At 35.7% G+C, this 16,559-nt stretch overlaps 1 protein-coding gene across 1 annotated transcript in view; it reads right to left on the bottom strand.

The window, feature by feature from the left end:
* Positions 1-16,559, bottom strand: part of SASS6 (SAS-6 centriolar assembly protein) — a 39,849-nt gene that overhangs the window by 12,645 nt on the left and 10,645 nt on the right. Inside the window, exons 5-9 of the mRNA XM_068965657.1 lie at positions 15,169-15,340; positions 14,446-14,511; positions 13,263-13,382; positions 3,298-3,489; positions 53-247 (exon numbers count right to left, since the gene is read on the bottom strand). Of these exons, the coding sequence (XP_068821758.1) occupies positions 53-247; positions 3,298-3,489; positions 13,263-13,382; positions 14,446-14,511; positions 15,169-15,340 (745 nt within the window). The remainder of the gene's footprint in view (positions 1-52; positions 248-3,297; positions 3,490-13,262; positions 13,383-14,445; positions 14,512-15,168; positions 15,341-16,559) is intronic.

Here is a 16,559-nt window from a genome sequence, read left to right as displayed (position 1 = left end):
ACATCATATATGTATGTAATCATCAATTTGTTTAGAAAATTTTAAAATAGACCTTTTGTTCCTGGATTGTATCAAACGCTTCTTTTGTTCTTAAAACAAGCTGGTCCTTATCCTTGATTTCCTGTTCTAAAACAGCCACTTTTGTTTGTAGCTGATTAATATGCTTTTCTTTTTCATGGCATTCAGCATCAAGAGTAGAATTTTCTCTTCTCAAAGAGAGGACTTCTTGCTTAGCCCGCTGGAGCTCCTAGAGGAGGGGGAAAAGAAAGTTGCATTATGAAAAAGGAAAGCTGGCTGGTCTGATAATTTATAATTAAGATATTTAAAATAGGGAAAAGTCTTTCATAACTTTAAAGTTCCAGTACTAATGCTCTTTTAAAGAAACGACGGTCTCTCTAAAGGTATATGTAACTCAGATTTGAAACATAACTGTAAAATACACTAATATCTAATTCAATCACAGTAAGGGGAAATTAAACAATCCTTATGAATTACTACAACTTTTAAAACCTAGTAACAATTTTCTGCTGTCTTGAAATGTACAAATTCAAAAAATTACTTAGGTAATAAATGCTCAGGTGTAACAGAATTTCAAAATATATACAATACATAAATAAAAAGAAAGTCCTATCATTCTACCACCAAAGTGGTGATCCTCTATCTAGTCTGCAAAATGAAATCACCTGGAAAGCTTTAACAACTACTGATGCCTAGTATCCTGCCCAAGAGATTTTGATTTTATTTGTATGAGGTATCACCTGAGCTCTTCAACCTGTTTCTCAAGGTAGCCAAGAAATCATGAGATATTGTTAATTAACAATAAGTCAGAAAGGCAAATACTATATAATATCACTTAGATGTGGAATCCAAAATATGATAAAAATGAACATATTTACAAAACAGAAACAGACTCATATAGAAAACAAACTTATAGCTACCAAAGGGGAAAAAGGGGGATATAAATGAGGAGTCTGAGATTAGTAGATACAAACCACTATATAAAATACATAACAAGGTCCTACTGCAGAGTACAGAGAACTATATTCAATATAACAAACCATAATGAAAACACGAAAAAATATTTACAATCATTTTTTTAATAGATCTGCCTTTCAGTGCAGGAGACACCAAGAGATACAGGTTCGATCCCTGGGTCAGGAAAATCCTCTGGAGTACGAAATGGCAATCCACTCCAGTACTCCTGCCTGGGAAATCCCATCAACAGAGAAGCCTGGTGGACTACAGTCCATGGGGGTCACAAAGAGTCAGACATGACTAAGCACACACACATACTAAATACCATCTCAATCATCTAGCATCAGTCCAAATGCTGCCAGTGCACTAACGTATAGTATGTAACAGTATTCCTAGTTTTCAATTTTAACAATAACTATATAAAATAATTTTATAGTATATACCCTAGTGGTTTTAGAAGCACAGACTCTGCTATCAAGTAGTGCTTGAGTGCATGCTAACTTGTTTCAGTCATGTCTGATTCTTTACGACCCTATGGACTTTAGCCAGCCAGACTCTTCTGTCCATGGGAGTCTCCAGGCAAGAATACTGGAATGCGTTGCCATACCCTCCTCCAGGGGATCTTCCCAACCCAGGGCTCAAACCTGCTGTCTCTTATGTCTCCTGCATTGGCAGGCAGGTTATTTACCACTAAAGCCACCTGGGAAGTCTACTATGTCACCTCGAATATTCCTTAACCTCAGTAAATTTCAGTTCCCTCATTTGTAAAAGAGAAACAATACCATAAATTATTTCACCTTTGCAAAAACCCTTATATAAACTCTGTTTTATGTGTTAGATGCTCAGTCATCTCTGACTCTCTGTGACCCCATGGATTGTAGCCTGCCAGGCTCCTCTGTCCATGGGATTCTCCAAGCAAGAATACTAGAGCGGGTTGCCATTCCCTTCTTCAGGGGTCCTTCCTGACCCAGGGATGGAACCCAGGTCTCCTGCATTGCAGGCAAATTCTTTACTGTCTAAACCACCAGGGAAGTCCAAATACTTAATAAATGGTAGTAACTATTTATTTTAGGGTACTAATCTCTAAAAGATATAATTTAACATAATTAGGTAACAATACTGAAGTTGAAAAAAAGTTTTCAGGACTCAAAATGTCCAAGTTACTTTCTATGGTACCCCACTCCAGTATTCTCGCCTGGGAAATCCTAGGGACAAAGGAGGCTATTTAGTCCATGCAGTCACAAAGAGTTGGACACAACTGAGTGACTGATCATACACACACACATACACACATGAAAATCAACATAACAAAGCATAGTTTATACACTGGCCAGTGTCAGCGCTAAAGCAAAAGAAACCACACAGGATTATAATGGAGTACTCATCCAATGTGCAGGGTGAAATGTTTCACCAACCGGTGTGAAAGGTGAAGAGGGTAGCAAGAAGGACTGAAGCATCTAATAGGGCAGAACGCGATGAGGATCTGAACATAAAATCAGTCAGGCTTTTTTCAGAATTGGAGGTCTTGTGAGCTAGAATAACACTGTTTATTTGAACATGATAGGTTTAACAAAATCTACATATGTTTTCTAATAACTCATATGACAATAATGTATAATAGTTATCATTAGGAAGGAGTTTATCATCACTGCCAAAGTATCAACAAAAGTACAACTATAGCAATATTTTTTAAATGTCTCTGTTGCCTGAAAGAACAAGACAGTATTAGAGACAGGCCAATAATAGAGAATTTCAATGGCCAGGCTTACTTGGGTAAATTACCTAAGCTCTCAGTGCCTTAGTTTCATCATCTTTAAATGGGGTAATAATAATACCTTCTTTAAAATAACTGCTATAAGAATTAAATGAGTTAATATAGGCAAAGCACTTAAAATAGTGTTACAGTTATTATCATTACTTTTATTATTAGTAGTAGTAGTAGACACTAAACTTCATACAGTTGTTTACCATGCTGAGTAGACTGAAACAATCAGCCTGTCAATACCCTGAGCCATAACACTGGGATGATATTAAAAGCACACTGACAAATCTGAGAGCTATGCCAAAGAGCTGCTCAAGACCCTAACTAAAAATAACCAAGTTTACTTTAGCTCTGTTCTGAATCAGCCCATTTTATTAGATTTTGGTTTCTCAATTATTTTGGGTATTCTCTGAGCTGATTATCCAAAGAGATCCTTGCAAAGCATCCAGAAGAATACTACCCATAGAAGTAATAAAGTAACCAAATTCAAATCAAGTTCCCAAATTAGACCTTGCTTTTAAACTGGGGCGGGGAGGGGGGCCCACTCCAACATTTGATACCTCTTCGACACCAGACAGCTTTGCTTTAAGTTCCCTGATGGTGGAGTCTCCTTTATATTTCCTTTCAGTGAGGTCTTTATTAGCCGTTTCTAACTCAGACAATCTGTTCTGTAGCTGCTGGATGTTCCGTTGATGAAGGATTTCTAAATCTTTTTTCTGTTGTTCATGTTGCTGTTGGTATTGAAGCTGGGCCTATTATATAATAAAATACAGAACCAAAATTCAAAGAAAAAAATACAAATATGAGAAGATTTGAGTAAAAAAAAAATCTTAATTATTCTTCTTTGTAAGATTTTCCTGCTAAGAGATTCTATTTTTAATTATGAATTTTATGAAAAAGAAAGGTCAACAAAACAGGCAAATTTACCACTATGATCTTGTTCATAATTTCTTCTTCTCCTAAACCCACCTGTTTAGAAGTAATGGCCTTCAATTTAAGGGAAGAATGATATGTGTTAAGGGGGGAAAAAAGCAAACTGTAAAACACTATGTATAGTGTCAAACTATCCCCATGAAAAGAAAAAATAAGCAGGTACATAAGGAACTTCCAGTATTTGCTTTACACCACATTATTCTGTTTCCGTTTTTGTCAACTAGTATAAATGTTTTCTAATTAAAAAAAAAAATCTAAACTTACAGTAAAATTGACAAGGTACTGCTCACTCTTACATTTAGTTGTTAAATTTCACTATCAACAATAAAATCTGAACATGGCTGTAACTCTGAAATCTTCGTTTACCTGTTCGTATCATACCAAAAATCTATCTTAATGATTTCTGTCATGAGATGTAGATGGCATTATGTTAAGTGAAATGAGTTACAGTAAGACAAATACTGTATGATATCACTTATATGTGTAATCTAAAAACTACAATGAACCGGCAAATAAAACAAAAAAGAAGCAGACTCACAAACAGAACAAACTAGTGGCTGTCAGTTCAGAGAGAGGGAAAGTCTAGGGGCTACACAACATTACAGGATTAAAAACAGGATTATTATGGGATTATATGAAATTGTGTGTGTGAAAAGTTGCAAAATTATAAAGCACAATAGAATTTAAAGACTTTTATTCAATAAAAAAATTTTTAAATAATTTCTGTTGATGAACACTAACAAATCCTAAATACATTTTAAAAATAAAAAATATTTTTCTAATTATGCAAGCTATACATTCTTTTAAAGGCATAAAGAAAGAATCACAAATAACTGATAACCTCCATCCAAGGAGTCATTATAAGTATTTAGGAATATTCCTTTCCAGCTATTTATATACTTAAAACTGACATCACACAAATATACATAACACATAGCTAAATTTAACAAATTGAGACCAAGCACTTTACACAATTATGCTTTTTAATCCTTTAGCACTTGCACTTCCTCATATCGATAAAAACTCTTTGTAAATACTTTCAATATCCACACAGTATCCCAATCCATGGCTATATCATAATGCAATTAACCCCTGCCCTACTATGGATACTGAGTTTCCAATTTTTCACAATTACAAATAAAACCATGGTTAAAATTTTTCTTCATAAGCATACATCCAAATTCAGATTATTTCCTTATGATCAATTATGGCTTGAAAATATGTAAACAAATATAAAGCTTGGTACTAGTTACAAAACCACATTCCAGAAAAGTTGTATCCATTCAAAAATTCCTAACACAAAAGCAGGGGAGTGCCTCTCATAAAATACTTAGGATATTTTCCATGACTATTTTAGGAATTTCCTCATTTTTGGGAAACTGAAATGGAGAGAAGAAAGAAGCAACAAGAAATAAAATAGGAAAGAGTCCATATAAAACTGGAAATGCAGCCATGGAAGAAAGCACTGAAGGAGCAATCAAGGGAGAAAAGCAACAATGAACAAACTAGTTTACGATGCTAACTGTAACTGTCTAAGAGGGTGACCAAACACACTGCAGGCAACAAGAGGCCAAAGGCTGCAAAAATAAAGAACTGGCTTTATCCCCGTGATGATCAGAATTTCAGAACTTTTGTTTAAAAAAAAAAAAAAAGTGTAATGGATAGAATTACAACATTTACATTTTCTGCTCTGTTTATTTCAAGTGATTCTGATGCACACTAAAGTCTTAAAATCCCTGCCCTACAGAGTATCTATCAGCAGGAAGAGAGGAGCAGCTTGCTTGGTTTTAAAGTCTCAAAGCACCGCTTCACAAGCCTATTAGAAAAATGCAGTAAGGAATGCAAACAAATCCTTCAGTCGTTTCCATGTTATACACAAATATACTTAATGATGAGACTTTCAGAACCTAACCTGCTTGAAAACAGAGCCAAAATATATTTAGTAGACAATAGAAATTAATGAAATCAGATGGGAGCATAGAGACAGTGCAGAACTAATTAATGAAACAACTGGTTCTTTAAAAATACTAAAGAAAACAAACTATCAACTCTCATTAAAAAAAGACAATTAAGAACACAGGACAAATGGTATGGAGATTTTAAAAATTGTAAGACTGCTTATAAGATATTTTACTAATTAAACACAAACATGAAATACATGGCTTTTTAATGAAATATAAACTAACATAACTCAAGGGAAAACAGAAAATCCAACAGGACCAATAGGGACTTCCCTGGTGATCCAGCTTGACTCCAAGCTCCCAAAGCAGCAAGCTCGAGGTCAATGCCTGATTGGAGAACTATGATCCCTCACGTCAAAACTACTGAGCCCACACGTTCTAGAGCCCATGTGCTGCAAGCACAGACCTGCACCTACAACAAAAACCCACCAATGCCCCCAAAAATACACACAAAGAAACAAAACAGAAAAGAAAAGAATAAAAAATCACGACGGAAACGGGAAAGACTCTAAAGAAAAATGCCTTAAGAAGGCATCATACCCAAATGGTAAAAGGCTAATTCTATCAGGCCTTCCAAGGAACAGATAATTCTTCATTATTTGACTGTTTCAAAGCATAAAGAAAACTAGAAAATGTTTTCATACCTTTCATGACACTAGCATAATTCTAATATCACAGTGCAAAACCTATCACTGTAATTAGCAGACTAAGATAGGAAAAGAGTAATCTCAAACCAATCTCATCTATGAATATATACACAAATGTTCTAAATTAAATATTAGTAAATTGATTCAACAGGATATTAAAAATCTCTGAATACATATTATTCAATGAATTCAAAGATGGTTCCACTTTTAGAAATCTATCATTATCATTAATATATTAGAAAAGTGAAAAAAATGATATTATTTGGTTAAATCTCCAAAAGTCACTTCATCTGACCTAGCTAGCATTCTTTGGATGCCAGACAGAAGAAAATTTCTCAAACACAGAGTAAATATCACATATAATGGGAAGATAATTAAGTTATTTACCAAAAAACATTAATTACCAAAGTTAATATACACAAATCTCTCACATTTCTATATAGTAACAATGAAAGTACTCTTGCCTGGAAAATCCCATGGATGGAGGAGCCTGGTAGGCTGCAGTCCACGGGGTCACTAAGAGTCGGACACGACCAAGCGACTTCCCTTTCACTTTTCACTTTCATGCATTGGAGAAGGAAATGGCAACCCACTCCACTGTTCTTGCCTGGAGAATCCCAGGGACGGGGGAGCCTGGTGGGCTGCCGTCTATGGGGTCACACAGAGTTGGATACGACTGAAGTGACTTAGCAGCAGCAGCAACAATGAAAGATCAGAAAGAGAAATTTAAGAAACAATCTCACTTACTATCTCATCAAGAAAAATAATTATTCTATACAAGGAGGAAAAAGATCTATACTCTGAAAACTATAAGATGCTGATGAAAGAATCGAAGATGACACAAACAGATAAAGAGATATACCATGTTCTTGGAGTGGAAGAGTCAATACTGTCAAAAATGACTAGCCAAGGCAATCTACAGTTTCAATATCATACCTATAAAATTACAAATAGCATCTTTCACAGAATTAGAACACATTTGTTTTAGTTTGTATGGAAACATAAAAGACCCTGAGTAGCCAAAGCAATCCTGAAAAAGAAAAATAGAGCTGGAGGGATCAGGCTTCCTGACTTCAGACTATACAGCAAAGCTACAGTCATCAAAACCATATGGTACTGGCACAAAAACAGAAATATCTACCAATGGAACAAGATAGAAAGCCCCAAATACACCCATGCACCTATGGTCAATTAAACTACAACAAAGGAGGCAATAATATACAAATAGAGAAATAAAAGGCAGTCTCTTTAATGTGGAGCTGGGAAAAACTAAACAGTTACATATAAAAGAATGAAACCAGAACATTCTCTAACACCATACACAAAAATGAACTTAAAATGGATTAGACCTAAATGTAAGACCACAAACTATAAAGCTCTTAGAGGTAAACATAAGCAGAGCACTCACTGACAGAAATTGAAGCAATATCTTTTTGGATCCACCTCCCAAATTAATGAAAGCAAAAACCAAAGTAAACAAATGGACCTAATTAAAGATTTTGCATAGCAAAGAAAACCATAAACAAAATGAAAAAAAAAAAACCACGTGAGAGAAAATATTTGCAAATGAAGCAAACTGTTAAGGAATTTATCTCCAAATGACATGAACAGTTTATACAGCTCAACACATTAAAAACAAAAAAAATCAAAAAATGACAGAAGATCTAAGTAGACATTTCTTCAAAGAAGACACACAGGTGGCCAAAAAGCACACGAAAAGATGTTCAACATTGCTAATTATCAGAGAAAGGCAAATCAAAACTATAATGAGGTATCACCCACACCAGTAAGAATGGCCATCATCAAAAAGTCTACAAACAATAAACGCTGGAGAGGGCATGGAGAAAAGGAAACACTGTTGCTAAGAATGTAAACTGGTATAACTGCTATGGAGAACAGTATGAGCTTCTTTAAAAAACTAAAAGTAGAGAACTACCGTATGACTCACCAATCCCACTCCTTGGACGTATATCTAGGGAAAACCATAATTTGAAAACAAACATGTACCCCAATATTCACTGTAACACTATTTACAATAGCCAGGACACGGAAGCAACCTAAATGTCCATCACAGAGAAATGGATAAAGAAGATATGGTACACATATACAACGGAATCTCATTTAACCATTAAAAAGAATGAATGCCATTTGCAACAACATGGATGGATCTAGAAATTATCATACTAAATGAAATGAGTCAAATATCATATAACACCTATATGTAGAATCTAAAAAAATGATACAAAAGAACTTACAAAACAGAAAGAGAAGTGACTCTGAAAACAAACTTATGGTTACTAAAGAAGAAAGGTGGAGGAGAGATAAATCAGGAGTTTAGGATTAACAGATACGCACTATTACATATAAACAGATATTAAACAAGGATCTACTGTACCGCTCAGAGACCTGTACTTAATGTTCTGTAATAACCTATATGGGAAAAGACTCTGAAAAAGAATGGATACACATAAATGTCTAACTGAGATCCTTAGTGGCTCAGATGGTAAAGAATCTACCAGCAACACAGGAGCCTGGGGTTCGATTCCTGGGTTGGGAGGATTCCCTGGAGAAGGGAATGGCAACTCACTCCAGTATGCTTGCCTGGGAAGTCCATGGACAGGGGAGCCTGGTGGGCTGCAGTCCATGGGGTCACAAAGAGATGGACACGACTGAGCAACTAACACTTTCGTTTTTTTCATAATTGAAATCACCTTGCTATACACCTGAAACTAACACTAACATTAAATCAACTGTACTCCAATATAAAATAAAAAAATTTTAAAAGACTAGATCAAGATAAGGATTCCATCATTATCACTTTCTGTATAAGGGGAAAAGACAAACCTTCAGAAGAAACAAATTATCATTTTTTATAGTTTATCTATTTGAAAAATCTGAGAATCAACGCCAAAACTACTAGGTTGGCCAAAAAGTTCCTCCGATTTTTAAGTAACAATAAAAGAAACATTTTTCGTTTTCACCAAGAATATTATAGAACAATGTATTCACCGTTTTGTTGCACTACCTTCTGCCATTTTTCAGGCAACTTCATAATTTCATCTTCCCAAAACCTTTTATCTTTTTGAGTAAAGAACTGATCAAGGTATCTTTTACAATCTCCCAGGGAATGGAAAATTTCTTCCATTAAGATAATTTTATAAAGACCAAAATATCATGTTGATGTTTGGTAGAAACTAATGCAATACTGTAAAGCAATTATCCTCCAATTAAAAATAAATAAAGACCAAAATAAATGGAAATCCGAAGTTGCAACGTCTGGTGAATACAGCAAATGAGTCAGAACTTTCCAGCCAAACTGCAAGTTTTTGCCTGGTAATCAAAGAAACATGCAGTCTTGTGGTATCCTGATGGTAGATTATGTGTTTTCCATTGACTGACTCTGGACAGTTTTGTCAAGTGCTGCTTTCAGTTGGTCTGAGAACAGTACTTGTTGGAATTAATCCAACAAGTGTGGTTTCTGAGAAGGAACTCATAATAGATAACTCCCTTCCAATTCCATCATATTCACAACATCACCTTCTTTGGATGAAGATCAGCCTTCAGCGTGGTTGGTGGTGGTTCCTTTACATTGCCCCACGATCTCTTCCATTTCACATTATTGCACAATATCCACTTTTCACTGCCTATCACAACTGGCTTTAAAAAGAACTTTCTCACTATGCTTAGAATTCCATGTGGAAATATGGTCAAAAAGGGTTTTTTTCACTTAACCCAAACAAAGTGATTAATATAACCAAGCTGATGCAAATGATTTTCAACACTTGATTTGAATATTTTGAATATGTCAGCTGTCTCCCCGTGGTATAATGCTGACTGATCTCAAATAATGTCTTGATTTGATTGCTATAAATTTCAAGTGGAACCTGAATGAGGGCATGGCAACCCACTCCAGTATTCTTACCTGGAGAATCCCCATGGACCGAGGAGCCCGGTGGCCTACAGTCCACAGGGTCACAAAGAATTGGACATGACTGAGCAACTTAAGCACATAATATCCTTATTTTACAACAGAAATGGAAAGGCAAGCCGTAGACAAAAAATATTCACAATGCATGTATCTGACAAAGGATTCATGTTCAGAATATACAAAGAACTCATATAAATCAATAAGGAAAACCACTAACTGCCCAATTAAAAATGGGCTAAAGGACTTCCCCAGAGGTCCAGTGGTTAAGAATCCACCTGCCAATGCAGAGGACATGGGTAAGATCACTAGGACAGGGACTGCACATGCCACAGGGCAACGAAGCACATGAACCACAGCTATTGAGTCTTCACTCGAGCCCACAGGCTCCAACCACTGAAGCCCACATACCCTAGAGCCCGTGCTCCGCAACAAGAGATGCCACCAACCACAGCGAGAAGACCAGCACTGTAACTAGAGCAGCCCCCGCTCGCCGCGACTAAAGAGAGCCGGCACAGAGCAACAATGACCCAGCACAGCCAAAAGTAAACAGATGAGAATGTTTAGATGGGCTAAAGACACGAATGGGTACTTCACAAGAAAACGTCCAAGAGGTCAATATACATACAAAAAAAAGTTCATTATTATGAGGTACCACTATACACCCACTGAATGGCAGTGTGACCTGAATATCCACTTTGGAAAATTGTGACAGTTTCTACTAAAGCTAAACATATGCCTACACTAGAACCTAGCCATCCTAGTCCTAAATATTGTACATACCCAAGTAAAATGAGTACATGCGTTCACAAAGACACTACAAGAAAGTTTGTAACAGCTTAATTTATAATAGCAGAATGTCAGAAACAATTCAAATGTCTACCAAGAGGAAAATAGACAAATTATGGCACATTCATTTAACAGAATCCTACACAACAAAAAGAAACAACACAAGAACATAACAATCTCAGAGACACTATGTTACTGACTAAAGTAAGCCACACACAAATTAGGACATACAGCATGTGTCCATTTATCTAAAGTTAAAGAACAAGCAGAACTAATCAATGATAATGAAAGTGATAAGCCTCTGTGAGAGTAAAATGGATTGGGAAGGCACACAAGGGACCTGAGAGGGGTAATATAATCCTCTGAATCTTAATTTGGGTGAAAAGTACACATAAACTGTTATCAAGTTGTACCCTTAAAAGCAAACATTAAGTAAAGTGCATAAAATCAAATTTAATATTAAATAACAATTTAACATTAAAGAAGTTAATGATATAAAAGGTATAAAATAAACCCACACTACAAAGCAGTGAAAAAAGTCACACAGAAAAAGCAAAAGACATAAAATATAATCACAGAAGACATACAAGTGGCTAAAGTCATATTAAAAGATACTTATCTTCACTAAAAAAATCTAAGAAATATAAATTAAAACTAACACTACTACAATACCTATCATGTAGCAGATATTGAGAAGGCTGACAGCAAAAGGAATATGTGAAAAGTATGGTCATACGCTATCTTTGGGGTTCTATTTGGTACAGCCTTTTGGGTGGCAAATTTGCAATATCCATTAATATTTTATATGGATATATTATAATCTCACTTCTAGGAATAAAAATGTTCACTGCAGTACTATTTGCAATAACCAAAATTTAAAGCATTTCAATCTCTACCAGTTAGGTAAGTACTTAAATAATTTCCTCTTATATCCAAATGATGAATATTATTGAGCCATTTCCAAACTGATAAAAAATGGTATCTATGATATTGTAAGGAGAAAAAAAATTTCAATCACCATATTCAGTAGACCTCATTGTTGCTGTTTAGCTGCTAAGTCTACCTGACCCTGTGACCCCATGAACTGCAGCAAGCCAGGTTTTCCTGTCCTTCACTATCTCCCTGAGTTTGCTCAAACTCATCTCCATTGAGTCAGTGATGCCATCCAACCATCTCATCCTCTGTTGCCCCCTTCTCCTCTTGCCCTCAATCTTTCCAAGGTTCAGGGTCTTTTTCAATGAGTCAGCTCTTCACTTCAGGTGGCTAAAGTATTGGAGCTTCAGCTTCAGCACCAGTCCTTCCAATGAATCTTCAGGGTTGATTTCCTTTAGGATTGACTGGTTTGATCTCCCTGCTGTCCAAGGAACTCTCAAGAGTCTTCTCCAGCACCACAGTTCAAAAGCAAAAATTCTTCAGTGCTTAGCCTTCTTTATGGTTAAACTCTCACATACATGGGCTTCCCTTGTAGCTCAGCTGGTAAAGAATCTGCCTGCAATGCAGGAGACCCCGGTTCAATTCCTGGGTCAGGAAGATCCCCTGGAGAAGAGATAGGCTACCCCACTCCAGTATTCTTGGGCTTCCCTCTTGGCTCAGCTGGTAAAGAATCTGCCTGCAACATGGGAGACCTGGGTTCAATCCCTGGGTTGGGAAGATCTCCTGGAAAAGGGAATGGCTACCCACTCCAGTACTCTGGCCTGAAGAATTTCATGGACTGTATTATATATAGCCTATGGGGTTGCAAAGAGCTGGACATGACTGAATGACTTTCACTTTTCACTTTTGACTATATGGACCTTTTTGTCTGCAAAGTGATGTCTCTGCTTTTTAATACACTGTCTAGGTTTGTCATAGCTTTTCTTCCAAGGAGCAAGCGTCTTTTAATTTAGTGGTTGCAGTCACCGTCTACAGTTATTTTGGAGCCCAAGAAAATGATATCTGACACTGTTTCCGCTTTTTCATCTATTTGCCATGAAGTGGTGGGAACCCCGTTAGCTTAGAACAAAACCAAAACTCAGATATGTATGTACATATCTCCCAATTTACATATTTCTAAATTTATAAATATAAATGAGTATTTATAAACTATATATTATTTACATATATAGAGAAAAATTTGGGAAAACAAACATCAGAATGTTTAGAAGTTATCTCTGGGTAATTAAGATTTTTAAGGAGAGACAATTTTTACATAGTTTTATACTGTTTGAAAATTATTAACAAAATGACTAACAACAATAACAAAATATTTTTCCATTTTTTAATATTCATACCTGCAAAGCTTTTTCCTTCTCATTCGTCAGTTCCTGAGAATGCTTATTTGACAATGTTGCTGTGTGCGATGCCCATTCATTCCGTAACTTATCTAATTCTTGGATCTTTTCTGATAATGTCTGTAGTAGAGTTCAGCACAAAATATTAAAATTCTTGAATATGTTATTAGATTGGAACATGATCATATTTGCAAAGGATATAAAAGAAAATGACATCACATCTTTTCTTACATTCAAAGGCTTTTCTTACACAGATTTCTCTGTATTTAAAGAAATTAAGATTAGAATAAAAGCAATTTTAGAGTTAACATGGCCCACAGTATAACTATCACTAACCTTTTAGTTAAATCTGGCTCTTCACCACTCAATCCTCTCCTCTGGCATTAAGAAATAAAGCAACCCAGGGTAGAGCAAGTCAGTCATCAGTAGTACAGATGACCCTTAAACAACACACAGGTTTGAAATGTACAGGTACATTTATACTCAGTTTTTTTCCAGTAAATACATACTACAGTACTACACAGTACAAACACATCCTAAGGCTGAACCTGAGGATGTGGAAACACAGGTAGGGAGGACTGACTACAGACTTATACAAGGATTTTCAACTGTGTGAAGGGCTGATGTCCCTAACCCCTGCGTTGTTCAAAGGTCAACTGTAGTTTACTTATACACCTAAAAACCAGTAACACAGGTTCCCAAGATGGGCCATATGGTGCAGAAAAATTTTCTATCTGAAGCCATGCAGCTAATCAGATACTTTTATCCTCAATTTCAAAGAGAAGCTATTATTGAAATGATGATTAATCTATCAGAAGAATTAATTCTAAACAGAAGGAAGGAAAGATTTAGAAGACAGGAACTGAAATGCCATTTAGACAAGAAGAATGAGGTGAAAAAAAGAGGAGCAGAACTAACATGTGACAAATACTATACATTATTTAATGAAGACTTGGAGAGAATGTGTCATATATTGGGGATAACAGAAATGTTTGGATAGAATAAGAAGAAAAAGCACAGATTAAGACAATTAACTGGTAGGCAAAGGGTGACAAAAAGGAGGATGAATTCAACAGTAGCATGCTTTGAAAACAAAAATACATAAAAGCCTAGACTTGATTTAAGAAGCAATTCAGAGCCCATGTTTGGATGACTTACAAAGAAAAAATGAAACTTGAATTACCTTTTGGGTGAAATTCAGTTGCCTGGTAACATCATCCAATGATTGCGTTAATGATAATTTTTCTTCCTATTTACAAAAATAATAAAATTATGCAGCTTACAATTTAATCATTTGTAGCTGTGCTACACAAAGTGCAATGAAGTATATAGCATCAGCACCAGCCTGGGCATTTGTTAGAAACAAAGAATCTCAGGCTCCACCTCAGACCTTCTGAGTCAGAATCTGCACTGCCAAGACCCCTGGATTTGCCTAACCTTAAATCCAGAGATGTGCTGATTCATAGTATTTGACTTTCTGAAAACGCTCAAGAGGCATCCCAATGTTGTTTCCTTGAGCATATATTTTATATAGTTATAGAGCACTCTGTAATCTTCAAGATACTTTCATATATTTTGTCTCGTTTAACATAGCTCAGAGGGTAAATATTTCCATACATATCCATGAGCTAATGAAATCACGATGCCACGAGCTTAAGTGACCGACTCAAGGTCACAGAAAATTAGTAACAACCCTAGGACCTAAGTTTCTTAATTCCTGGTCTGTTTTATCTTCTAGAACTGTGCCTAAAACAAAATAAAGTCTGTGTGTGTTATAAAAATTTCCTGGATACCTTTTAAAAGATTTTATTCAGAAAATAAAATCTAGTAGCAATATAGCTTTTCAGTGGATTACCGGAGACTTTTGGGACTTACTTTAAAAAAATAATTTAAATTTAAATCTTACCTTACTGCATTTCAAACAGTCTGCTAGAAATTTCTTTATTTCCACATCATTTCCAGGTAAAAGTTTTAGCGAGAGGTGTGTCAGATGCTTAAAAGGATTTGTCTCTACCACATTTAAAAGAGCAGGTGAGTTATCCAAAATAGCTTCTGTTGAAACTAACTGCAGCAAAAACCTTTGAAGAGAAAGTGTCACATAACACATTTATGAGACAGTGACAACTCCCATTGAATCATGAGCCCCACTGGATTATCAATGATTAAAAGGATCAGAAAAGGGAGCATGCTGGAATCATAGGAAAGGACTCCCAACAGTAAAACTGGATTAATGTAAATAGCAAAATGGATACTTATTCACTGATTAAAAACAGTGAATATATAAATGTCCATGAGTTCATAATGAGAAACAGATAAGGAAAGAAAGCAAAAGACTAAACATAAAAACAAATCAAAAACCCACTGAAACCACAAAACTAACTAGAGTAACAATCCTTACTCTGAAAACTGACAATTTAAAAATAAGAACTGAGCATTTTATCCCTTTCTGTATGAATTTTCAGAGTAATCAAATAGCTCTTACTGATGAAGGAAGTTATTTTTCATAGAAGAATTACACCTGACAAATACAGAAAGAAAGACAGAATTGGAAAAACATAATTTTGTACTTACTAATGAAATAATTCATTCAAACAGAATCACCAACTGATGAAACATAGATAAAAGGTTGGAAAGCTTTACAAAGAAAGGATCAGTGTTAGTACTAAACAAATATGGATACACTTGGACCCAAAATCTTATTCTTCCCTTTGTCCGAGTTCATCAGAAAAACATACACTTGAACACTAATAACAAACTATCAAAAAGAGAAACTAAGGAAACATTCCCACTTACAACTGCACCAGAGAGAATAATATTTCTAGGAATAAACCTACCTAAAGAAGAAGCAGACCTGCAATCAGCAAACTGTAACACAAGACACTGATGAAAGAAATCAAAGACAATAGAGATGGAAAGATATACCATGGATTAATTAGTGTAAATACTGAAACAGATTGAAAGAATTAATATTGTTAAAATAACCACATTACCCAAGGCAACGGACAGATTCAGTGCAATCCCCATCCATTCTCCAAGGCTATTTTTCACAAAACTAGAGCAAAAAATTTTTTAATTTGTATGGAGATGGAAATGGCAACCCACTCCAGTGTTCTTGCCTAGAGAATCCTATGGACAGAGGTGCCTGGTGGGCTGCCATCTATGGGGTTGCACAGAGTCGGACACGACTGAAGCTCCATAGCACGCATGCATGCATTGGACAAGGAAACAGCAACCCACTCCAGTGTTCTTGCCTAGAGAATCCCAGGGATGGAGGAGCCTGATGGGCTGCAGTCTATG

The sequence above is a fragment of the Capricornis sumatraensis genome, chromosome 2, assembly GCF_032405125.1.
Source record: "Capricornis sumatraensis isolate serow.1 chromosome 2, serow.2, whole genome shotgun sequence".
Classification (NCBI taxonomy): Eukaryota; Metazoa; Chordata; class Mammalia; order Artiodactyla; family Bovidae; genus Capricornis; species Capricornis sumatraensis.
The sequence above is the reverse complement of the archived record's forward strand: the minus strand, read 5'-3'. Positions and strand labels throughout refer to the sequence as shown.